This window comes from Lutra lutra, chromosome 10 (assembly GCF_902655055.1).
Source record: "Lutra lutra chromosome 10, mLutLut1.2, whole genome shotgun sequence".
NCBI classification, from domain to species: domain Eukaryota; kingdom Metazoa; phylum Chordata; class Mammalia; order Carnivora; family Mustelidae; genus Lutra; species Lutra lutra.
In genome coordinates this window covers 58,139,702-58,165,119 of record NC_062287.1, presented here as the reverse complement: position 1 = coordinate 58,165,119, position 25,418 = coordinate 58,139,702, and the positions used below count along the sequence as shown (strand labels likewise).

Genomic DNA, 25,418 nt, shown 5'->3' with positions numbered 1-25,418 from the left:
TAGTATTTTCAAAAATTGGAGAAATTGGAAACCTTATACATTGCTGGTAGGAATGTGAAATAATGCAACCACTTTGGAAAACTGTTTGGTGTTTCCTCAAAATGTTACAGAGTTACCATTTGACTGAGTAATTGTATACCTTGGTATTTCACCAACAGAAATGAAAACACAAAACTTTGTACACAAATGATTATAACATAGCCAGAATGTAGAAACATCTCAATTATCCATTAGTGATGAATGAATTAAAAAAATGTGTATTCATACAGTGGAATATTGTTCAGCCATAAGTGGAATGATAAATGCTACAATGTGGTTGGACCTTCTAAACATGGCAAATTTAAACAAGTTAAGCCTTTCACAAAGGACCACATTTTATAGGATTCCATTCATAACAATATACTCAGAATGGACAAATCCATGGAAACAAAAGGTAGATGAGTGATTGCCTAGGAATAGAGAGTGATTCTTAACTGGCTTGGGTTTTTTTTTTTTTTTTTAGAGTGAGAAAAATGTTCTAAATTTAGAGAGTAGGGATAATTGCTTAAGTCTGAAGGGAAAAAAACCTGAATAATGAACTTTAAGTAGGTAAATTTAATGGTATATGAATTATGTCTCAGTAAAGCTGTTTAAAAAAACACTGTTTGGGACACCTGGTTAAGCATCTGATTCTTGGTTTGGGCTCAGGTACGATCTCAGGTACGTCAGATTGAGCCCCACATCAGACTTTATGCTCAGTGGGGAGTCTGCTTGAGATTGTCTCTCCCTCTCGTCCCCACCTTCCTACCTGCCACGTGGGCCTTTGCTCTTTCTGTCTCTCTCTCTTTCAAATAAATAAATCTTTAAAAAACAAACCAAAAAACCCAACACTTGAATTCTCAATTCAGCAATAATAGTCCATTAGTGCAGTATTTTTGTTGTTGTTGTTGTTGTTGTTAACTAATGCATAAATAAAATACCTTCTTAAACATTGGGTGATTGTGAACTTTGCTTATTTGAAACGAGTGTAGTTTCTCATCTCAAATTAAGAAGACTTGAGATGCCTGGATGGCTTAGTTGGTTAAATATCTACCTTCAGCTCAGGTCATGATCCCAAAGTCCCACATCAGACTCCTTGCTCAGTGGGGAGCCTGTTTCTCCCTTTGCCTGCTGCTCCCCCTGCTTGTACGCTCGCTCTTTCTCTCTCTGACAAATAAATAAATAAAATCTTTTAAAAAAAAAAAAAAAGACTTTAACATTACTCTCCTGCCTCTGTACAAATTGATTATTTCTGCTGTTTGTTTTCAGTTACTTGATTCAAAATCCATTCCCCAGCTCAATATTGATTAGTTCTTTCAGCATAACTCTCTGAAAATGAAGCATTCTGTCATAATGTTTTTTTTTTTTTTTAAGATTTTATTTATTTATTTGACAGAGAGAAATCACAAGTAGGCAGAGAGGCAGGCAGAGAGAGAGGAGGAAGCAGGCTCCCTGCTGAGCAGAGAGCCCAATGTGGGGCTCGATCCCAGGACTCTGGGATCATGACCTGAGCCGAAGGCAGCGGCTTAACCCACTGAGCCACCCAGGCGCCCCATGTCATAATGTTTTGATTTCAGTGTTGCAACCCTGCTGTTTCGTAGAGCACCAGAGTTAGTATAAAGTCTTATTAGCTGCCCAGGACCTTGGAGCTCATCGGGCTTAAATGTAGATATGAATTTCTGGTCCTGTCACTCAGGAGGTATGACATCTTGGGCAAGTTTTTAACTGCCTCAAGGTGGGATTTTCGTTTCATTCTTTTAAATGGCCCTCATAAGAGTTGTTGGGAAGAAAAGATATGCTCTGTGCGTTTAGCATAATATGTATATCAAATAAACTTTTTTTTTTTTTAAGATTTTATTTATTTATTTGACAGAGAGATCACAAGTAGCTGGAGAGGCAGGCAGAGAGAGAGAGAGAGAGAGAGAGGGAAGCAGGCTCCCCACTGAGCAGAGAGCCCCACGCGGGACTCGATCCCAGGACCCTGAGATCATGACCTGAGCCGAAGGCAGCGGCTTAACCCACTGAGCCACCCAGGCGCCCCTCAAATAAACTTTTTAAAAATGGCAACTGTTAGTAATCTAAGACTCTTAAAACAGACTGTTGTGGGATATCTTCTAATGGAGGTTACTTTTTGCAGGGTTTATTTGGAGTAACTCAAGCTTCACAGCCTGGAGGTCTTTTTGGGACAGCTACAAACACCAGCACTGGGACAGCATTTGGAACAGGAACAGGTCTCTTTGGGCAGCCCAACACTGGATTTGGTGCTGTTGGTTCGGTAGGTTTTTACAGTTTACTGTAATTTGAAGATATGTATACATTTGTTAAAGGAATTTCTAAGTATGATTTAACTTTTTTAAGTATTTTTACTGGATACATTATATGACTTGATACTGATATAATTGAAAGGTATTTGGTGCAAAAAAGCGTAACCAGGTAACTTCAGTAGATTAATTTTTAAGTAGTAAGTTCTTTTTTTAAATTTCTTTGGCTCAAATACATTGAGCATTTGGCTCAATGCCTATGTACAGTTTACTTCTGATAACAAAATATCACTCCGGTTAGTTAAATTGAGTCTAAGGTGACATGCTTTCATTCTTAAAATTGGGTAATTTTTAATTCCTATATCTAACTCTTTTTGGGGTGGTAAGTCGGTATGGTAATTTAAGAATGCAATTTTCCAAGTGCTAAAATTGTTAATGGTCTCATGGTTTTCATGAAGTTGGAGACTTAACTTAATTGTGTTCCTTGTTAAGTCATTTAAGTAAAAAACTATTTAGGAGTGTGCTTTACCTAAAAATAATGGTAAAATCTGTATGGCCACTTAATTATATGAGAATCAGTATGAAACAGCCAATCAGTATTATGTACCAATTTAAAAAAGCTTTGAACATGCCATTGTGACTAATTAAAAAAAAGAAAAGAAAAGAAAAATTCCAAAATGTGGTTTTCATGAAAATTGAAATCTGTTATTTCCTAATTTTTCTTTGGGCAGTTAATTGAGATGAGAAATTGAGAAGATTATATAATGCTTCAAAAAGTTGGTTTTTTCCCCAATGATTTTATTTATTTATTTGACACAGAGAGATCATAAGTAGGCAGAGGCAGTCAGAGAGAGAGAGGCGGAAGCAGGCTCCCTGCTGAGCAGAGAGCCTGATGTGGGGCCCAATCCTTGAGACCATGACCCGAGCTGAAGGCAGAGGCTTAACCCACTGAGCCACCCAGGAGCCCCCAAAAAGTTCTTTTTAATAACCACTTTATTGAAATATAATCTATATGCCATACAATTAACCCTTCCAGGGCTTATAATTCAGTGGTTTTAACATACCAACAGATTATAGAACTGTCACCATAGTCATTATTAGAACATACTCATCACCTTAATAAAAGGAAACCTCATACTCATGAGTAGTCACTTTTCATCCCCCCCCCCCCCGCCGCCATTATCTCAGGCCTTTTATCTATTCTGGACATTTTATATAAATGGAATCACATAATATATAATCTTTTGTGACTGATTCCTGTTGCTTAGCATATTAGCATAATGTTTTGAAGGTTCCTCCATATTCTAACATGTTTAAGTTTTTTATCATCACTGTTCCTGCTGGCAGATTGTATACATAATACTTTTCTGTTACCAGATAAAGAAATATTTGATTACTTTGTTGTTTTCTTTGCCCCACTGTAATACTGTGCTGAATGGTTGCCATTAACTTCTCAGGCTAGGAGCATGTTCTATAAAGTTGATCTTGCTCAGATTAGTATACTTCTCTGATAGTCTTTATTCACATTATGCCTATTTTCTCATAAAAGTTATGACATCTTCTCTTGTTTACCTCACAATCCGGTTTATCTGAGGTAGCCTTTTTGCTATTTGGAGTGTATCTTTATATTACTTAAAATTTTCCTGTATTTTGTTCTTTTTAGACCCTGTTTGGGAATAACAAGCTTACTACATTTGGAACCAGCACAACCAGTGCTCCTTCATTTGGTACAACCAGTGGCGGGCTCTTTGGTAACAAACCAACCCTGACTTTAGGAACCAATACAAACACTTCCAATTTTGGTACATATAAAAAGCAGGTTTGGCTCTCTTAAAGTTACACTGACTATACCACACATCATTCTCCTGATTCGTATGATTGGGAATATTTAAAAATTCTCAGGTAAGCTGTGGCTTGATGTGAAGTACCAGAGGGAAAGGTTTAAAATCATGGACTTGGGTTGACATAGTTAGAAGGGATATAAATTGCCTTACCTCATTATTAGTCTCTTAACTTGCTACTTTGGATAAAATGGGCCATTCAACACATTCAGTGGTACCTTGTAGAAAGTTGCTTCTCTAATGGCGATGGATTTTTTCCCAAAATAAGGAAATACATTTTCTTTGAATTACCTCACCAATAGTTGAGAAACCGAAATAAAACACATACGGTTGAAGTAACACATTGTTTTAGGCCAGGTTTCAGACAGGGAGGTAGTGTACAAATGAGATTTGATGATTTTTTTTTAAATGTTTCTTGTTGTCATTTTTGTTTTGATTTTTTTGTTGTTTTTTTGAGATTTTGTAATTTTTTTGATATTGCATGATTCTTACTGAAATCTGAATCTTTCCCTCAAGCTGCAAAAGTATATATATATTTTTATTTTTTTGCTAAAGTATATTTTTGCTTACATATTCATTTTTTTTAAATTTGGGAAATACAAATAACATTGAGTAATAATTAAAAAATAACTGGAAACTATTCAGAGATATGCTGGAAGAATTAAACTTGTTTAATAGAAACATTATATTATTTTAAATGTCCTCTGTAACTGCTTAATTAAGTTCTTAATCAAATTTTAAACAAATTATTAACATAATTGTGTTAAATCAGATAAGGAAACTTCATTTCATGACTGGTACCTGTTAAGGATTTTATGTACCAGGTATATTATTAGGTCCTGGGAGTATTTAGTGTGAGGTGAATGAAAACACACGGTTATTGGAGTGCCTGGCTGGCCTCAGTTAAATAGTTTTACACAGTTCTTCAGTGTTTTTGAATGGTCTTAGAGTGTACTGGAGAAAGAGACTATATTAAGCATCTGTTAGAAGGTGGTATTTTTTTACAGAAATATATATTTGAAGCAAATAGGTACCAGTTCCTACATTTTTGTATTTAATTTGATTGATTTTTTTTTAAGATTTTATTTATTTATTTGACAGACAGAGATCACAGTAGGCAGAGAGGCAGGCAGAGAGAGAGGAGAGAGGAAAAAGCAGGCTCCCTGCTGAGCAGAGAGCCCGATGCAGGGCTCCATCCCAGGACCCTGGGATCATGACCTGAGCTGAAGGCAGAGGCTTTAATTCACTGAGCCACCCAGGCGCCCCAATTTGATTGATTTTTTAAATAAAGATTTTATTGAGCGAGAACAGCAGCAGCAGAGAGAGAAGGAGGCTCCCTACTGAGCACTGATACAGGGCTCTATCCCAGCACTCTAGATCATGACCTGCGCAGGAGGCAGATGCTTAACTGATTGAGCCACTGGGTGCCCCCAATTTGATTTTTAAAAAGATTTATGTGTTTATTTTAGAGAGCACAAGCATGGGGAGGGGGGCTTTTGAGGGAGAGGGAGAATCCCAAGCTGACTCTGCTGAACAACCCAGAGATCATGACCTAAACTAAAAGCAGGAGTTGATGCTTAACTGACTGCACACCCAGGTGCCCGTTTAATTTGATTTCTTTAACCCTTTTTGTTGTGTTGCTCACTCTTAGTAGTGATTATCATTTCAGTTATAATGCTTTTTGATTGTGAAAGAGTGGTTTTGAGGTAGTGGGCTTGGTTAGCATGGGTATCTATTTTGAGTACTTGTTTCTTATTTTATAAAATTAAAATGGGAAAGATACTTAAGGGTTAAAATAGTGTAAATAGTGTTTTTCAGTCTTTTTTCATCACTGTCACTCCTTCTCTGAAAAGCTTTGTAGAGCATTTTTTTCTTAATCATCTTCTCATCCTGTGAGATTTTTAATACCACGTGTTCTGTTTATCTTTTTATGTACTGTGGCCCTTTGAAGGGCCATAAGCCATTGTATAACTATGATTCATTTAGTCCCTCAAGAACCAATTTGCTCTTCCTTTGAAAATGCATGCTTTTTGTAGCATGGTTCATGTTCAGGAAAAAAACCACATTTTTAAAATCTGGGTGCTTATATAGGCAAAAATGATAAAATGGGCTGGGTTTCTGAAATAATACTTGATGTTCTTCCATCGTTGCAGATTTCTGATTTGTTAGGAGATTTTTTTTTGTTTCATAAATCTGTTTATACTCACGTTCAATGATTTAAAAGTAAAAGATTTCATTTTTTAAAAAATATTTTTATTTATTTATTTGACAGAGATCACAAGTAGGCAGAGAGGCAGGCAGAGAGAGAGGAGGAAGCAGGCTCCCTGCGGAGCAGAGAGCCTGATGTGGGGTTCGATCCCAGGACCCCTGGGATCATGACTGAGCCAAAGGCAGAGGCTTCAACCCACTGAGCCACCCAGGCGCCCCGAAAGATTTCATTTTTATCTAATATGCCTGACTAGCTTATGTAATGAATCTTAATTGTCCTAGTTGTTTTTTTCTTTCGTAATCGCCAGTGTTGACCTAGTGCCTGGCATAGAATAATGGGTGCTCACTAAAACTTGACAAAATGAATTAATGAGTGGATAAATGGGTCCCTAAGAATAAGGATTCCCTCTGAGTCAGATGGGGGTTTCATGGTAGCAAGTTGTGTTCTACTCTGGATGAATTAAACATCCCATTACTATCCTTGAGGGATCCTATCTAAGTAAGGCTTTCTTTGATACTCTTGTTTTCTTGGGAAGCTATCAGTTTTGAGTTTGTGGACAGTCTTCTGATTTGAAAATAAGCCACATAACAAATCTGGAAATGGGGTAAGATTATACAAAGATTTAGAGCATCATTGTATTATTGTTAGTCACACTTCCATTATGGGATTCTGTTTCATTTGGCTGGTGATTAATTCACGGAGTTAAAGGTTGGGTTACCTGCTGCTTCAGCAGGTGTCGAGAGATCCTTAAGGCATTCTTTAGAGTCATTAGCTCATTTTCTTAGTAAATAATTATTCCTGGGAAGGATGAATTTAAGATAAAGTGAGTATCAGTTAGTGTCTGAATTTCTGAATGAATGGAGGAGTAGAATTGTTTCGAGAGGAATTATGTCAACACTTGTGAGCAACAGTTTAATAAGGTTGATTCTTTGGGTATTGATAAGATGGTGCTGGGCTGGGGCGCCTGGGTGGCTCAGTGGGTTGAGCTGCTGCCTTCGGCTCGGGTCATGATCCCAGGTCCTGGGTTCAAGCCCCGCATTGGGCTTTCTGCTCAGCAGGGAGCCTGCTTCCTCCTCTCTCTCTGCCTGCCTCTCTGCCTACTTGTGATTTCTCTCTGTCAAATAAATAAATAAAAATCTTAAAAAAAAAAAAAAAAAAGATGGTGCTGCGCAATAAATTTTCTGTGTATTGTGATCACCATAATAGGGACTAGTTAACATCTGTTAGCATACATAGTTATACTTTTTTGTGTGTGTGTGATAACTTTTAGTATTTACTATTTTAGCAACTTTCAAATATGCAAGACAGTATTTAATATGGTCACCGTGCCATATATATTACATCTCCATGACTTACTTATTTTTTTTTTTTAAAGATGTTATTTATTTATTTGACAGAGATCTCAAGTAGGCAGAGAGGCAGGCAGAGAGGGGGGCGGGGTGGTGGGGGAAGCAGGCTCCGCACCTAGCAGAGAGCCGGATTTGGGGCTAGATCCCAGGACCCTGAGATCATGATCTGAGCCAAAGACAGAGGCTTAACCCACTGAGCCACCCAGGCACTCCTCCATGACTTACTTATTTTATTATTATTTTTTTAAATAATTATTATTTTTTTTAAAGATTTTATTTATTTATTTGACAGAGAGAGATCACAAGTAGGCAGAGAGGCAGGCAGAGAGAGAGGAAGGGAAGCAGGCCTCCTGCCGAGCAGCGAGCCCGATGCGGGACTCGATCCCAGGACTCTGGGACCATGACCTGAGCCGAAGTCAGCGGCCCAACCCACTGAGCCACCCAGGCGCCCGACTTACTTATTTTATAACTGGAAGTTTGTACCTTTAGATCCCCTTTCACCCATTTCACCCATCCCCTATCACCTTCTTCTGGCAACCACCAGTCTATTGTCTGTATCTATAAGTTGGTTTTTTGTGTGTGTTTTATGACATTACACATATAAGTGAGATCATGTAGAATATATTTGTCTTTCTCTGTATGGCTTATTTCACTTAGCATAATGCTTTCAAATTCCATCCATGTTGTCACAGATGGCAAGATTTCATTGTCCTTATAGCTGAATAATATTCCATTGTATGTATATGGCACATCTTTATCTGTTTATCCATCAGTGGCTACTTAGGTTATTTCCTGTATTTTGGCTATTGTAAATAATGCTGCAGTGAATATGGGGGTGCATATATCTTCCTGGGTTAGTTTTTTTTTGTTTTCTTTTGGATAAATAGCCAAAAGTAGGATTGCTAGATCATAATGGAATTTATATTTTTTAATTTTTGAGGACTTTGTGTACTGTTTCCCAGAGTGTCTACAGCAGTTTGCATGCTTACCAACAGTGTTCCAAGAGTTCCCTTTTCTCCACATTTTCACCAACACTTATTTTTTGTCTTTTTGATAATAGCCATTCTGAAGGTCGAGGGGATATCTCGTTGTGGTTTTGATTTACATTTTCCTGATGATTAATGATGTTGAGCATCTTTGCGTATGTCTTTTGCCACTTGCGTGTCTTTGTAAAGAGGTCTACTCAGATCCTCTGCCCAATTTTAATTGTGTTTTTGCTGTTGGATTGAGTTCTTAATATATTTGGATATTAACCTCTTATGAGATGTATGATTTGCAAATATTTCCCCCTATTCAGTAGGTTACCTTTTCATTTGTTGATGGTTTCCTTTGCTGTACAGAAGTTTTTTAGTTTGATGTATTCCCAGTTGTTTATTTCTGCTTTTGTCGCCTTTGCTTTTGGTGTCAAATCCAAAAAATTATTGCTAAGACAGGTGTTCAGGAGCTTACCGCCCATGTTTTCTCTTTGGTGGCTTTATACTTTCAGGTCTTACAGTTCAAGTCTTTAATTTTTGTTTATGGTGTAAGATGGTGGTCCAGTTTCATTCTTTTGCTGTCCAGTTTTCCCAGCACCATTAATTGGAGAGATCATCCTTCCCTATTGTATATTCTTGACTTCTTTGTTGTAAATTAATTGACCACTAATTTTCACTTAAAAATTGTTTTGAAATAACAGAGTTGATCAACTTTTGTCAGTAAGAATCGGAGGAAATGTGTGGTATAAACAGTGTAAGTTGGGACTGTTTCCCTTGTGTGGGTTTGAGGTAGTTCACAAGTATCGTATTTTCTGCTGTTTACGGGGCTGGAAGATCCTTTCTGGTTAAATTTTAACTCAAAAGAACAAAGTATCTCCAAGTACATTTTTCCCATTTTTTTTTCTTTAAAAAATACTGTGCTTGAGTAGCAGTATTCCCATTTTGTGGCATGGCTAATAATTAGTGCAGTTGAAGATAATTTTTAATGAATGTATGAATTATTAAATGTAGCAGATTATGTCAGATTCCTTGCATTTTTAAGTGACATTAGAAATATATTTTTGAACTGCTTAAATATTTCAACTTTTTAAATTGATTTCATTGAGATAATTAATCCAAATATTGGCATGACTAAGTGCAACATTCTTAGTTGGTGATAGTGTCCTATCAGAATACTCTCTTTACTCTGCTATCTTTAGTACTTAATCCCCCTCCATGGTACCTTTTAAAAAAGACTTCCAAGTGTTCCATGAACAAGGTTTGCTGGTCAGTGATTGATTTTTATTTCCCCCCTTAATCAAAGAGATTAATGATGGACGCCTGTCTGGCTCAGTAGAGCATGCAGCTCTTTTTCTTTTTTAGAGATTTATCTATTTATTTGAGAGAGAGAGCGAGAGAGCACGTGTTTGCGCACACACGTGCTCTCGAGTGAGTTGGGGAAGGAGCAGAAGGAGAGAATCCTCAAGCGGATTCCTGCCAAGTGTGGAGCCAGTGCAGGCCTGATCCCATAACCCGTGAGATCATGACGTGAGCCAAAACAAAGAGTCAGATGCTCAGCTGACTGAGCCACCCAGGTGCCCCTGGAGTATGCAACTCTTGATCTTGGGGTCTTGATTTCGAGCCCCATGTTGGGTGTAGAGGTTACTTAATGATAAAATCTTTATTTAAAAAAAAATTAATGATACGCTCATGTGCTGTTGAGCTCCAAAAGGAGTGCAGAAACTTCATGGACATATTTGAACACAAGGGAAATAATAGCAAGAATGTAGTTTAGGTGTCTTTTGGTGAAACCTGTGGATTTTCAAGGGGGAATCATAGGATTTTCTTTAGATGTGAAGTCATAGTGAAGGAGGATTATTTGTCTAACTCCCATCATCTGATAATGCAACAATTTAACCCAAGAAAAGTTATTAATAGATTATTTTCTTTTAATACCAACTAGTTGAGTCCTTGAGTGCTCCTATGAGCTAATTGATATGACACCATTTAAGTTCCTCCTGTGTGATCAGCCAGCCACACATTACTGCTGATACCTGTTCAAAACCAAAACTACTGTAGAGATTTTTATAGGTGAATTTCTATTAGCAAGAACCTTAGCTGCTTTAGTTGTCTTTGAATTGTCTTACTTTATTTATATATATATATATATACACACACACACACACACACACATATATGTATATATATACACACACACAAACATACACACCCCCACAAAACACACACACACGTATATATATGTATTTTTTAAGGTTTATTTATTTAAGTAATCTCTACCCATTGTGGGCCTTAAATTCATGACCCTGAGGTCAATAGCTACATCCTCTACTGACTGAACCAGTTAGGCACCCTGACTGTCTTATTTTTAGTGAAAGTTTGAGGAGATGTATTTTTCTTCCATTAATTAGACATGAAAAATAGGTTTGAAGCCCTGAACAAAGGGAATGTGTATGCTCAAGCACAATCACTTTGCTTAAATGGATGTCTGAAACATAAGTAGGAAGATTTGGGGGTATGTTCATAGGCATCAAAATTAAAATTCATTTAAAAAGGTTAAGTTACCTTACCATTTATGAGTTCTAAATATTAATAACTGACAGGATGCAAAGCTTCGAGTCAGACTGCCTTTTTAAAAATTCCCTTGAATAGGAAATTGAGAGTTATGTTAAAAGTACAGCCCACTTATTCTTTTGTCCTTCTAGGTTTTGGCACAAATACCAGTGGGAGTAGTATTTTTGGAAGTAAACCAGGACCTGGGACTCTGGGAACTGGGCTTGGTGCAGGATTTGGAACAGGTAAGGAACTGTACCATGAGATATAGGAAGTGACAGAACTTGGCTTTCTAATTGCTGGGACTTAAGACCTCTGTTTGATCTTATGCCTGAGAATAAAAGGCCTAGATTTGCATTTTTACAATTGGACTTAACAAAACATTCCCAACAGTTTTGCTTTACCAGGTTTCAAAACATTTGGACATTTTACCTTAAAAGTTGTATGCTTCCCTTTCTATAAAATATTTGTCTTCCTTTTTTTTTTTGGTAATTTTTTTTTTTTTTTTTTTCTTAATTTGACAGAGAGAGATCACAAGTAGGCAGAGAGGCAGGCAGAGAGGGGCGGGGGAAGCAGGCTCCCTGCTGACCAAAGAGCCTGATTTGGGGCTCGATCCCAGGACCCTGAGATCATGACCTTAGCTGAAGGCAGAGGCGTAATCCACTGAGCCACCCAGGCGCCCAAGATGTTTGTCTTCTGATAGTCCCAGTCTATCTGGGAGTTTTTAGTATTTAATGTGAGACTTGGCAGTATGATGGCATTATTAACTTTCATTTTCCTCCTGCTGCCTTTGTAACAGGCACGCATTTGAGACTTTGAACTGTTAATCAAGTAAGGCTGATAACTGTAATAGTAAAAGAGAACAGTAAGAGCATTAGTTAAAGTAATTAGCAAATAGGTTTTATAAGGTCTGTGCATACCTGTCGGTTCTTTCCACCTTCATGTAGGGCTATGACACCTTTGTCTCTCTTCCTACTATTGTCAATTATTTTTTAGTGCCTTTGAAGACATTGACCCTTCTGCCTGCCAAACTGTTTTAAGCAATAATAAGAGTAGTATTGGTCATAAAAATGAATAAGTGCCTTAGCATGTACAGTTTCAACGAGGTTTTTTTTTTTTTTAAAGATTTTATTTATTTATTTATTTGACAGACAGAGATCACAAGTAGACAGAGAAGCAGGCAGAGAGAGGAGGATGTAGGCTCCCTACTGAGCAGAGAGCCCGATGTGGGGCTTGATCCCAGGACCCTGGGATCATGACCTGAGCCAAGGGCAGAGGCTTTAACCCACTGAGCCACCCAGGCGCCCCAATCAACGAGGTTTTTAAAGCATGTAATTTTGTTTGTTTCCCAAGTCATCTGACCATGGGTTTGTGGTCATTTAGTTGCAAACCACTTATTTCCATGGTTTCTGTTTCCACTGTCCAGTTATCTGTTGTCTTTGCTTATGTGCTCTGATCATTTATCTGTCATCTCTCTCTTTTTTTAAGATTTTATTTATTCATTTGAGAGACAGAATGAGAGAGGGAGAGCGAGCATGAGAAGAGGGGGGTCAGAGGAAGAAGCAGACAGGGAGCCCCATGCCAGACTCGATCCTGGAACTCTAGGATCATGACCAGAGCTGAAGGCAGTTGCTTAAGTCAACTGAGCCACCCAGGCTACTTCCTTCCATTTTCTTTTCTTTTTTTATTTTTAAGATTTTATTTATTTATTTGACAGAGAGATTACAAGTAGGCAGAGAGGCAGGCAAAGATAGAGGGGGAAGCAGGCTCCCTGCTGAGCAGAGAGCCCAATGCAGGGCTCGATCACAGGACCCTGTGGTCATGACCTGCGCTGAAGGCAGAGGCTCAATGCGCTGAGCCACCCAGGCGCCTCCCCATTTTCTTTTTCAGATAAAAGATATAAGTGCTTTAAAAAAATTTCAACATTACGGAAGTATCATGATAAGTCAGCATATTTCAGTTGTGAAGTAACAGCTATTGAAAGTTTGGCATGTTCTTGTCAGACTCCTTTATGCACATTTTGTACAGTTTTTTTCATTTTATAAATTTTTCAAATGTACATACACATACACAGTTGTATTTGGTGTGTGTTTTATGTATTTTTTAATTTTATTTTTGAGAGAGAGGGCACGAGCAGGGAGAAGGAGCAGAGGCAGAGGGAGAAGCAGGCTCCCCACTGAGCAGGGAGCCTGATGTGGGACCTGATCCCTGGACCCTGGGACCATGACCCTATCCGAAGACAGATTCTTAACTGACTGAGCCACTGAGGCCCCCTTTTTATTATATTCTTAAATAGAAAACCATATCCTACATGAGTGGTTTTTTTAAACCAAAGGCTGAAATACATTAGTTGGATGTGATATTTAAACAGCGCTATAAAGATAGCATTTAAGGACAAAAATATTAGAATGCAAAAATCATTGTACAAAGTATGGTTAAATATCATTTAATTTTTGTTTCAGTTATGTGTGTTATGGGTCTCTGTATTTCATATTGTGTGCTACAGTCAAAAATGTTTCAAACTGAAAGCAACTGCCTTACATGGTATTCTGTATTTCATTTTTTCATTTCCCATGACATTTTGGGCATATATTTTTTTCTTCGGTCGGTATGTATAGATCTAACTTACTCTTTTTTCCTTAAAAATAGCTGTTTAGTATTCCACTGTGTGTATATGTGCATCTGTACACGTGGTACGTAAATGCATACATATACCATAATTCACTTTTCCTTTTAGTAGACATTTGAGTTATTTGATATTATTAGCAATGCAATAATGAAGATCTTTGTTACATAATTTTGTATGTGTTAGTATTACTATGGAATTGATAGTTGGAATTGGGTCAGAAGATACACACATATTGGTCAGTCTTATGGATTTACCTTCCAAAAAGAATGCCAGTATGAATTTTTGCTCTCATTGTATAAAAGCGCTCATTTTTCCCATGCCTTTCCATATCATTGGACTTCTTCATCTTTACATGTATGATAGTGGAAATTGATGTATTCTAATTTGCACTTCACTGATCACTGGTGAAGGATACCCTTATGTATGTTTACTGGCCATTTGAATCTTTTAATTCCCTGTTCATAATGTTTGATCATTGTTTCTTAATCTGTTTTTGAGAGTTCTTTATGTGTTGTGGATGTTAACTCTTTTGGGTTGTACGGTAGAGTTTTATTTGAGCTTTTTAACTTACCCAAATTCTATTACATATATTTTACAAGAAATAAAAATTAAAAAGCTCTAGTTTTTTGTGTAGCATGAACCCTGAACTTAAGCAAAATGTATCATCTGGGGGCGCCTGGGTGGCTCAGTGGGTTAAGCCGCTGCCTTCGGCTCAGGTCATGATCTCGGGGTTCTGGGATCGAGCCCCGCATCGGGCTCTCTGCTCAGCAGGGAGCCTGCTTCCTCCTCTCTCTGCCTGCCTCTCTGCCTGCTTGTGATCTCTCTGTCAAATAAATAAATAAAATCTTAAAAAAAAAAAAATGTATCATCTGACATCAGTGTCCTCTTCTAATCTTGGAGGGAAAATTAGCTTTGATGTGGGCAAGTTACAAGCTTTTTCAAGGGTAGTTTTGACCCTAGACAATTTGTGAACCTTAAACCTAAAACTCGGGTAAGATGCTACTGTAATGTCTTTTAGAGATATTTCCACCAAGCCTTTAAGTTTATCATTTAATTTTATGGTATCATCGGGTACAGGTTTCATTTTTATGTGGTTAAAGTTGTCGTTCTTTCCTTTTGGCTTCTAGGTCTTGCAGTTTATTAGCAGTGCCTTCTCTTATAGTCCAAATTATATAATGTCTTACAACTTTTTTCTAGTGCTATTATCTTCTCTTCCACAATAATGTAATATCTCAACCTTTTCATTTATTTGAGTATATTCAGTTTTCCTTAAATCATTCTACCTCAGAGATAAGAGATAACATTTTTACTATTGTTATATATCCCTCATTCATGCTTTGTTTGTCTAAACTAAAACCTGAATATAATCAGTAAAGAATTTTACACCTCTAACCTTTGCAGCAGGTAGATCATGTAGGGAAATGAGAGTTCTGTGAACCACTTTGCCTATACTGTTAGAATTCTTTGATGATCACCTCTGCTAAAGCAGACTTCAGGCTTTGAGAGCAGTGTGTCTGGAGAGAGTTATATGTAAATACCCACGTTCATGACCTGTACATTTCCTGACATCACAAGCAGAAGAGCACTGTAGCTTTGGGTGATGTCTTTTTGGGGCATTAGCTAAGTGGGTGTTCCTGTGCACCTTTCGTCTTGAGTGATAGAGATTCATATTCCTTTTGTTTTGAGTGATGGAGATTCAGACTCCTACCTCAGTAAAATTTCCTAATAACAAATTTTCCTGTAAAACATTTTATGTTATTCTTTGGTGTGTGATATTTTCCCACCTGATGTGCTCAGACTAAAGAACACTCATTAAATCATGGGAGTGTAAGTTTGTGATTTGACAGTGATATTAACTCTCATTGGCACTATCAATAGTATGGCATTTTCTCGGTAATTACCTGGTAATATTAAGAAATTTTAGTTCTTGGGGCGCCTCGGTGGCTCAGTGGGTTAAAGCTTCAGCCTTCGGCTCTCGTCATGATCTCAGGGTCCTGGAATCGAGTCCCGCATCAGGCTCTCTGCTTGGCGGGGAGCCTGCTTCCTCCTCTCTCTCTCTCTCACTGCCTGCCTCTCTGCCTACTTGTGATCTCTGTTAAATAAATAAATAAAATCGTTTAAAAAAAAAAAAGACATTTTAGTTCTTAATTTTCCATGAAGTAATAAATTTAAAGGTACATCTAGTAAAGTTCATTGTTATACTAAGGTATACACAGAAAAATTACCCAAAGTAAAAGATACCATAAATAAAATTAAATTTTAAAGTTTATTAGAAGATCTCAAAAGGAATATAACCATTTTTGCTTTTCTCTTGAGCATCTTTGGAGTTTCTAGGGCTGCTAGTACTATGGTGCCCTCCATATTTCTGCTTTATGATTCCTACAACTAGTTATAAATATACCACCTTTCATAAATTGACATTAACTTGTGGACTATTAGTAAGTCCCTTTCATTAAGCATAAAAATCCACTTGCATAATAGGAGATAGATCTGGATAAAATACATATTTTTCCATTAATAAATTGGAACAATATGCAGGCAGGTCACTTTATGACACTCTTTTTCCAGGTCACCTGAACCTCCCAATGCCTTTTTTGTTCTTTTTTTGTTTGTTTGTTTGTTTGTTTTTTTAAAGATTTTATTTATTTATTTGACAGAGAGATCACAAGCAGGCAGAGAGGCAGGCAGAGAGAGAGGAGGAAGCAGGCTCCCCGCTGAGCAGAGAGCCCGATGCGGGGCTCGATCCCAGGACCCTGAGATCATGACCCGAGCCGAAGGCAGCGGCTTAACCCACTGAGCCACCCAGGCCCCCCATTTGTTTGTTTTTTAAGATTTTATTTATTTGACAGAGAATCACAAGTAGGCAGAGAGACAGGCAGAGAGAGAGGTGGGGAAGCAGGCTCCCCCCTGAGCAGAGAGCCCGATGCGGGGCTCGATCCCAGACCCTGAGATCATGACCCGAGCCGAAGGCAGAAGCTTAACCCACTGAGTCACCCAGGTGCCCTTTTGAGGGGTTATTGAAATAACAGTGAATTTTAGGCTTTTATGGTTTTTCATCCAGGATTGCTACAAAGGTGAGGGAAATACACACCCATTCAGATGAGAAGTTTTTGTCCATTTTATTTTTTTATGTTTTATCTTTTTAAAAGATTTTCTTTATTTGTCAGAGAAAGTGCACAAGCAGTGGGTTGTGGCAGACAGAGGGAGAAGCAGGCTCCCCACTGAGCAAGGATCCTGGTGCTGGACTTGATCCCAGGCCCCTGGGATTATGACCTGAGCCAAACGCAGATGCTTTAACTGACTGAGCCACCCTGGTGTCCCTGTCTAATTTATATATTGGGGTTTCTTTTAAATTTTTGTTCAGGGGGTAAAGAGCTATTTGTTCCCTGGAAAAATAAAGAATTCTGAAATTTGTGCTGTAAACTATGTCCTTCAAGGAAGTAATTTCAGTTTTTCTTGGAATTTTCAGCAATTTCTAATGGTTTGGAACGTTAAAAGGAGTCTCATTTCCTGGGGCGCCTGGGTGGCTCAGTGGGTTAAGCCGCTGCCTTCGGCTCAGGTCATGATCTCAGTGTCCTGGGATTGAGCCCCGCATCGGGCTCTGCTCAGCAGGGAACCTGCTTCCTCCTCTCTCTCTGCCTGCTTGTGATCTCTCTCTGTCAAATAAATAAATAAAATCTTTAAAAAAAAAAAAAAAAGGAGTCTCATTTCCTGTTCCAAAGCTGGGATTTGGGAGAAATAATCCCTTTGCTTCATTGTTGTTTTCTTGTCAATAATGAGGTTATACAGTTAAGTAATGTTTTGTCCATTCAGTAGTTACCCTCACTAATTTATATTGTATGGAATCTCTGAGTATAGAGTTCCTGTCTTTCCTTTTTTTTTTTTTTTTTTTTTTTTAAAGATTTTATTTATTTATTTGACAGAGAGAGATCACAAGTAGACAGGCAGGCAGAGAGAGAGAGAGAGAGAGAGAGAGAGGGAAGCAGGCTCCCTGCTGAGCAGAGAGCCCGATGCGGGACTCGATCCCAGGACCCTGAGATCATGACCTGAGCCGAAGGCAGGGGCTTAACCCACTGAGCCACCCAGGCGCCCCTCATTTTTTTTTTTTTTTTTTTTAATCATAATCTCTGAGCAGTTTTTTTTTTGTTTTTTTTTTAAGATTTTACTTAGAGTGCAAGCAAGTGGAGAGGGAGAGAGAATCTCAAGCAGGCTGCACACTGAGCAAGCACAGAGCCCAATGGGGGGCTTTATTTCACACCCTGAGACCGTGACCTGAGCTAAAATCAAGAGTCAGAAGCTGGGGCGCCTGGGTGGCTCAGTGGGTTAAAGCCTCTGCCTTCGGCTCGGGTCATGGTCTCGGGATCCTGGGATCGAGCCCCATATCGGGCTCTCTGCTCGGCAGGGAGCCTGCTTCCTCCTCTCTCTCTGCCTGCCTCTCTGCCTACTTGTGACCTCTATCTGTCAAATAAATAAATAAAGTCTTAAAAAAAAAAAAAAAAGTCAGAAGCTTAACTGACTGAGCCACCCTGGTGTCCCTCAATATTTTTGACCTCTTAAGTATTTTGATTTTCATCTCACTTCATTGTTGCTTTAAAGGAACTTTAGATCTTCTTTTTTTTTTTTTTTTTGGAACTTTAGATCTTCTAAATTGCCGGTAACTTTTTCAGCAGGAGGGGATGGAAATTTAAAAAAAAAATTTATGCCAATAATTTATTCTAAACAAATTTACCCCATTTTCACTGCCAACAATAAGATCCATAAGCAAAATTCATTAAGATTTAAAACATAAGTTTCTGCAGTGGGTTTCCCCTTAGTGAAAATAAGTTTTTATTCCATCTGGTCTGATTCATGATGAAACTTGAGTCTGCTTGGTAAGCACATCACAAGGCATTTAGTTTTCTTTCTTTTTTTTTTTCTTACTTACTTAATCTCTGTATTCCAAGTGAGGCTTTAACTCACAACCCCAAGATCAAGAATTGCATGCTCTTCCAACTAAGCCAACCAGGTGCTCCTGTTTAGCTTTTTAGAAAACAAAACGTTTATCTTGGTATAAAGTAGTTTTCATGAGATGGCATATTTGAAAATATTACTTTTCTTGCTCACCGTTCAAAGAAGATGTATCAGGTTTGGTTTTCTATAGTTTAGCCTGTATGTTAGTCAAAAAGATGGCATTGTGATTGGTTCAGCTTCATTTTTTGATTTGCAAATACTGGAATTTAAGGAGACTTGATTATTTTTTTAAATTCTTTCAAACTCTATATTACTGTAGTGTAGCAATTAAGAACCCTAATTGTATTGGCAGATGCACCAAGGTTTGAACCTTGTTTTCACCATTTATTACATTTATGACATTGAGTTGATTACTAAATCCTCAGTTTTCTCATCTGTTAAATGTGGATATTTCCTACTTCGGGCTTATGAAGATTAATTGAGATACTAGCTAATATTTAATGAGTATTAGTATCTACCAGTCCTCTTTTAAATGCTTAATATGTGTTTATTCATTTTAGCCTTAGGATAAATACCTATGTATTACTATCTCATGTTATAGTTGAGGAAACTGAAGCACAGAGAGGTTAAATATTTTGCCTCTGATGTATATAATGTACTCAGCCCAGTGCCTGGCAATAATTAGCATTTACTGTATTACCTCTTGTTGAAATGAGTGGTCATTATGAAGTTTCCAAATGTATTATATTTTTAAGTAACTGACCTCTGGCATAACATTCAAAGGATCTCCTGTGGCACTTTTTCTTTCCTCTTGTCTCCATAGCTCTTGGTGCTGGACAGGCATCTTTGTTTGGGAACAACCAACCTAAGATCGGAGGGCCTCTTGGTACAGGAGCCTTTGGGGCCCCTGGATTTAATACTACGACAGCCACTTTGGGCTTTGGAGCCCCCCAGGCCCCAGTAGGTAAGTGTCAGTCACTTTAGAAAGCTTTACTCCATTTATTTCTTGCTAAAACTTGACTTGGTGACCTGATTTTCCTCCCAGTCCATCCCACCCCTACCAAAGCAGTACACAGAAACACATCACTTAATAGTCATGTGGTGCAGAAGGGCTTGCAATGGATCCTGGCATTTTCTGCTTCCCCACTCCCAGGCCTGGTCCCCTAAAAAGACTGCTTTGTTACTGCCACTTTGTTTCCTGGTTTATAGTTAAGTATCTCTAAATGATTTGCTTATGTTGCTGTGTTGTGCTTTATTTATTAAGTCTTAAGTAAATTTAACTTGTTAATGATAGATGAGAAATAGAGCTCACTTACTACCTACCTGTGTTCTTTATTCACTTCTCCTAATAGAGCTATGTTACTAAATACCTTAGTTTAGTTTTCTCTACTGGAGTGTCTTTTATACTTCATTCATTTGAATACCCTTTTCTAGTTTTTGCCCTCTCTGCCTCCTACCTCTGTTGTTATTATTTTTAACTTAAAATTAACTTTTTAGCTTAAATGTCTTTTTAAAAGAAATTTGTTCTTTGGAGATTAAAAAAAACAAAAACCATTATCACCTGGCATAAATAGAGTGAGTGAATGAGAGAGAGCAAGAGAAAGATGTATGATGAAGTTCATCTCCCATATTGTCATGATCTGTGTACCACATTTGAATAAGCCTTTTGCAAATTTAAGCCATGTCCCTACATACTTCTACTTATTCTGTCAACTGAGTATTTCTTCAGTCCCCTTGATAAGTAAGAGTATTAGTGCCCTTTCTTACCCTTCTTTTTTTTCCTCATTTCTTCTTTTGCCATCTGTATATTTTCATATTGATAACAATGATAATGTATTCTGTCCTATAATTATTACCTTCATCTTTTCTCTGATAAAAGAATAGTTTAAGGGGTGCCTGGGTGGCTCAGTGGGTTGGGCCGCTGCCTTCGGCTCAGGTCATGATCTCAGGGTCCTGGGATCGAGCCCCGCATCGGGCTCTCTGCTCAGCAGGGAGCCTGCTTCCTCCTCTCTCTCTGCCTGCCTCTCTGCCTGCTTGTGATCTCTCTCTGTCAAATAAATAAATAAAATCTTAAAAAAAAAAAAAAAAGAATAGTTTAAAAGTTGTAAATGTGAACACAGCATATTATCACAACTGTGAAAATATTGCTGCCCAGCCACATAAACACTTTTTTTATATAGCTTTTTTGTTCTCCTGGAATTTGTAATTCTTTTTCCCCCTTGGATTACCTGCTCTTATTACCTTCCTAAATTGGTTCAAATTCTTAAGAATGGTATCAGAATTCTTTTACTTTGGATACGTCATTGCCCCCTGCAGCAGTGTGAACTCTTGATTATTCCGTAGGCCTTCATCATCGCTTCCATTATTCCCTTCAAGTCTACTTAGTGGGAACTGCTCTGTCCTAGGTGTAGGTTTTCCCCTTTTATTTATTTCCTGAATTGTCTGGAATGTGTTTTTAAGTAAAGTGTATGTGAAGGGTAAACTTTGATCACTTATAGGTCTGAAAATACCTTTTTTTGTTCCTCATGCTTTAATGTTAGGGAATTCTAGTGTGAAAATTTATCCCAGAACTTGGACTATATTGCTTGCATTAACCATTATATGATGAGAAGTCTGATGCCTTTCTGATTCTTGAGACTTGTTCAGCTACTACCCCCACAAGCATTTAGGATTTTCCCTTTGTCCTGAAATTTCACTGAATTGCTTATACTCTTTTTTTTTTTTTTTTAAAGATTTATTTATTTATTTATTTAGTGTGGGGAGAGGGGCAGGGGAGAGAGAGATTCTTTTTTCTTTTTTTTTTTTTTTTATTAACATACAATGTATTATTTGTTTCAGGGCTACAGGTCTGTGATTCATCAGTCTTACACAATTTTTTGTGCTCACCATAGCACATACCCTCCCCAGAGTTCATCACCCAGCCACCCCATCCCTCCTACACCCCTCCACTCCAGCAACCCTGTTTTGTTTCCCGAGATTAAGAGTTTCTTATGGCCAACAGACACATGAAAAATTGCTCCACATCAGTTGGCATCAGGGAAAGCGATCCACCTCTCACACCAGTCAGAATGGCTAAAATTAACAAGTCAGGAAACAACAGATGCTGGTGAGGATGCAGAGAAAGGGGAACCCTCCTACACTGTTAGTGGGAATTCCAGAGTGGTGTAGCCTCTCTGGAAAACAGCCTGGAGGTTCCTCAAAAAGTTGAAAATAGAGCTACCCTACGACCCAGCAATTGTACTACTGGGTATTTACCCTAAAGATACAAATGTAGTGATCCAAAGGGGCACGTGCACCCAAATGTTTATAGCACCAGTGTCCACAATAGCCAAAGCATGGAAAGATCCTAGATGTCCATCAACAGATGAATGGATAAAGAAGAGGTGATATATATACACAATGGAATACTATGCAGCCATCAAAAGAAATGAAATCTTGCCATTTGTAACGACGTGCCTGGAACTAGAGAGTATTATGCTGAGCGAAATAAGTCAATCAGAGAAAGACAATTATCATATGATTTCCCTGATAGGAGGAATTTGAGAGGCAAAGTGGGGGGTCTGGGGGGTAGGGAAGGAAAAAATGAAACAAGATCGGATCGGGAGGGAGACAAACCATAAGAGACTCTTAATCTCACAAAACAAACTGAGGGTTGCCCTGGGGGCGGGAGTTATGGAGAGGGTGGTTGGGTTTTGGACATTGGGGAGGGTATGTGCTATGGTGAGTGCTGTGAAATGTGTAAGCCTGATGATTCACAAACCTGTATCCCTGGGGCTAATAATATATGATAATGTTAATTTAAAGAAAGAGTCTCTTATGCTTTGTCAGATTCTTTTTTTTTTTAATAATTTTTTTTAAATTATTATTTTTACTAACATAGTATGTATTATTTGCCCCAGGGGTACAGGTCTGTGAATCGTCAGGCTTACACACTTCATCGCAGTCACCATATCACATACCCTCCCCATGTCAGGAAGATTCTTAAGCAGGCTCTACGCCCAGCCCGGAGCCTGACTTGGGGCTTGATCTCACAACCCTGAGATCATGACCTGAGCCAAGATCAAGAGTCAGACACTTAACCAGCTGAGCAACTCATGTGCACCATTTCTGTCTTAATGCTTGATTTTTAAACTTTGTATTTTTCAGGAGGTTTCTGAATGTCTTGTAAATCATCCTTTTGAATTCTTTTTTTCAACTTAAAAGAATTCTTTCTCATTTCTGAAAGTTCCCTTTCTCAAGCATCCGGTTCTTAGATGCAATTTTTTCTTGAAACTTTGTTAACTGGCGTTAAAAATTTTTTTTAGGATTTTTCTGTGCCTTAAATCTTCAGGATTATTTTTGCTTTGGTCCTACTCTTTAATGCTCTATGATCTTTACCATTCATATTCAAGAATAAAATAATAAAAAGCTTACTGACATTGTATGTATATGAGTAGAGCTTGTTTACCAGTAAGTTTCACTTTAAGGTAAGTAATTCAGGAACCAACTATTATCCACGGGTCCTCTGATTGTTAGAATGCTACATTCTTAGCTCTGGGATGATGCAAGTACTGAAACTAGCTGCCCTTGTTCTTTCCGTGTGTTAACTTGGTTTCATCAGAGGCACACTCTCTGATGTTTGGCTTATCTGTTGAGGATCAGGGATTAAGAGGATGAAGGTATGGGTGTTTTGTGTATGTACTTTGCATTGTTTCATCTCTCCTGCTTTTAGTCTCACTTCATCGAACTTGGTGTCATTGAATCCCTAATCTTTCTGGGATTCTACAGGGCAGGTATGCTCCACCTTGGGCTCTTATACCCTTTGAATGTACTCTAAGCTATACTTTGCTCTATCCTGCTTTGTCACTCCTTTGTCCACTTCTTTCCCCTAGAAATTTGTTACATTTTCTCTTCTGTTCATTTGTTATGTCCCATTCTTTGTCATTGTGGGTTATAGATATATATATTTTTTTGTTTTAAACGTAGATTTTACTTAGGGGCACCTGGGCAGCTCAGTTGGTTAAGCATCTGCCTTTGGCTCAGGTCATGATCCTGGTGTCCTGGGATTGAGCCCTGCATTGGGCTTCTTGCTCTGTGGGGAGCCTGCTTCTCCCTCTCCCTCTGTACTTTCTTACTGTTTGTGCATGCACATGTACTCTCTTTCTCCCCCCCCACTCAAATAAATAAAATCTTCCTTAAAAAAAAAAAAAAAACAGATTTTACTTAGATCTTTGGTGTTGAGGTGAATTAAAAGTCTAACTGATTTGTGTGAACATTAGAATCAACTTTATTGTTAAAAGATATTTTCACTTTTTTTTATATTCCTTAGTTTTAGTTGTTTTCAATAGAAGGATATACCATAAATATTGTAAACTGCCATTTTTAGATGGTAGTGTTTTGAATAGTTTGGGTTTTTAAAATTTTTTTAAAGATTTTTAAAAATATATTTACCCATGAGAGAGAGAGAGGCAGAGGGAGAAAGAAGCAGGTTCCCCCACTGAGCAGGGAGACCGATTTGGGACTCCATCCCAGAACCCTGGGACCATGACCTGAGCCGAAGGCAGAGGCTTCAACACACTGAGCCACCCAGGAGCCCCCGAAGGCAGACACGTCGAACGGACTGAGCCACCCAGGCACCCAGTGTTCGTTCTTTCTTTCTTTCTTTCTTTTTCTCTTTTTAAGATTTTATTTATTTATTTATTTTTAAGATTTTACTTATTTATTTGACAGAGAGAGAGAGCACAAGTAGGCAGAGGCAGCCATAGAGGGAGGAGGAAGCAGGCCCCCTGCTGAGCAGAGAGCCCAATGCGGGGCTCGATCCCAGGACCCTGGGATCATGACCTGAGCTGAAGGCAGAGGCCCAACCCATTGAGCCACCCAGGCGCCCCCAAATTTTATTTATTTATTAGAAAGAGAGAGAGAGAAAGCACAAGCAGGAGGAGTGAGAGGGAGAGAAGCAGGCTCCCCACTGAGCAGGAAGCCCCATGTGGGGCTCAGTCCTAGGACCCTGGGATCATGACCTGACCTGAAGGCAGACGTTTAACTGACTAAGCCACCCAGGCGCCCCACTGGGTTTTTAAACTTTTTTCTAAAGTTTTATTTATTTAAGTAAATTCTATATCCAACTTTGGGGCTTGAACTTACAACCCCAAGATTAGGAGTAGCATTAACTTCTAACTGAGCCAGCCAGGCACCCCCTGAATGATTTTTGATAATTCGTCTTTTCCTAAAGTCAATTAAAAGTTCTTGATATGGGGGCACCTGGGTGGCTCAGTGGGTTGGGCCGCTGCCTTCGGCTCAGGTCAGGATCTCAGAGTCCTGGGGTCGAGCCCCGCATCAGGCTCTCTGCTCAGCAGGGAGCCTGCTTCCTCCTCTCTCTCTGCCTGCTTGTGATCTCTCTGTCAAATTTTAAAAAAAAAAAAATCTTAAAAAAAAAAAAGTTCTTGATATGAGCATTTGATATTACAGTTCCATATGGTACTGTTACCACACATTTAAAAGTAGCTGTATTCCCTTTTAGAATATAATGTATTACTTGTTTCAGGGGTACAGGTCTATGATTCATCAGTCTTACACAGTTCACAGCACTCAACCTTGACATACACCCTCCCCAATGTCCCATCACCCAGCCCCCTCATCCCTCCCACCTCTAACCCCT

The 25,418-nt window shown here is 38.5% G+C and overlaps 1 protein-coding gene across 13 annotated transcripts in view; it reads left to right on the top strand.

Annotated features, from left to right (window-relative positions):
- Positions 1-25,418, top strand: part of NUP98 (nucleoporin 98 and 96 precursor) — a 119,854-nt gene that overhangs the window by 31,588 nt on the left and 62,848 nt on the right. For 7 of the 13 annotated variants that reach the window (XM_047690392.1, XM_047690382.1, XM_047690383.1 and 4 more), the window contains 4 exons: positions 2,156-2,293; positions 3,943-4,081; positions 11,355-11,447; positions 19,605-19,745. In XM_047690392.1, the coding sequence (XP_047546348.1) occupies positions 2,156-2,293; positions 3,943-4,081; positions 11,355-11,447; positions 19,605-19,745 (511 nt within the window). The remainder of the gene's footprint in view (positions 1-2,155; positions 2,294-3,942; positions 4,082-11,354; positions 11,448-19,604; positions 19,746-25,418) is intronic. The other 6 variants (XM_047690390.1, XM_047690389.1, XM_047690394.1 and 3 more) reach the window with 6 other exon arrangements.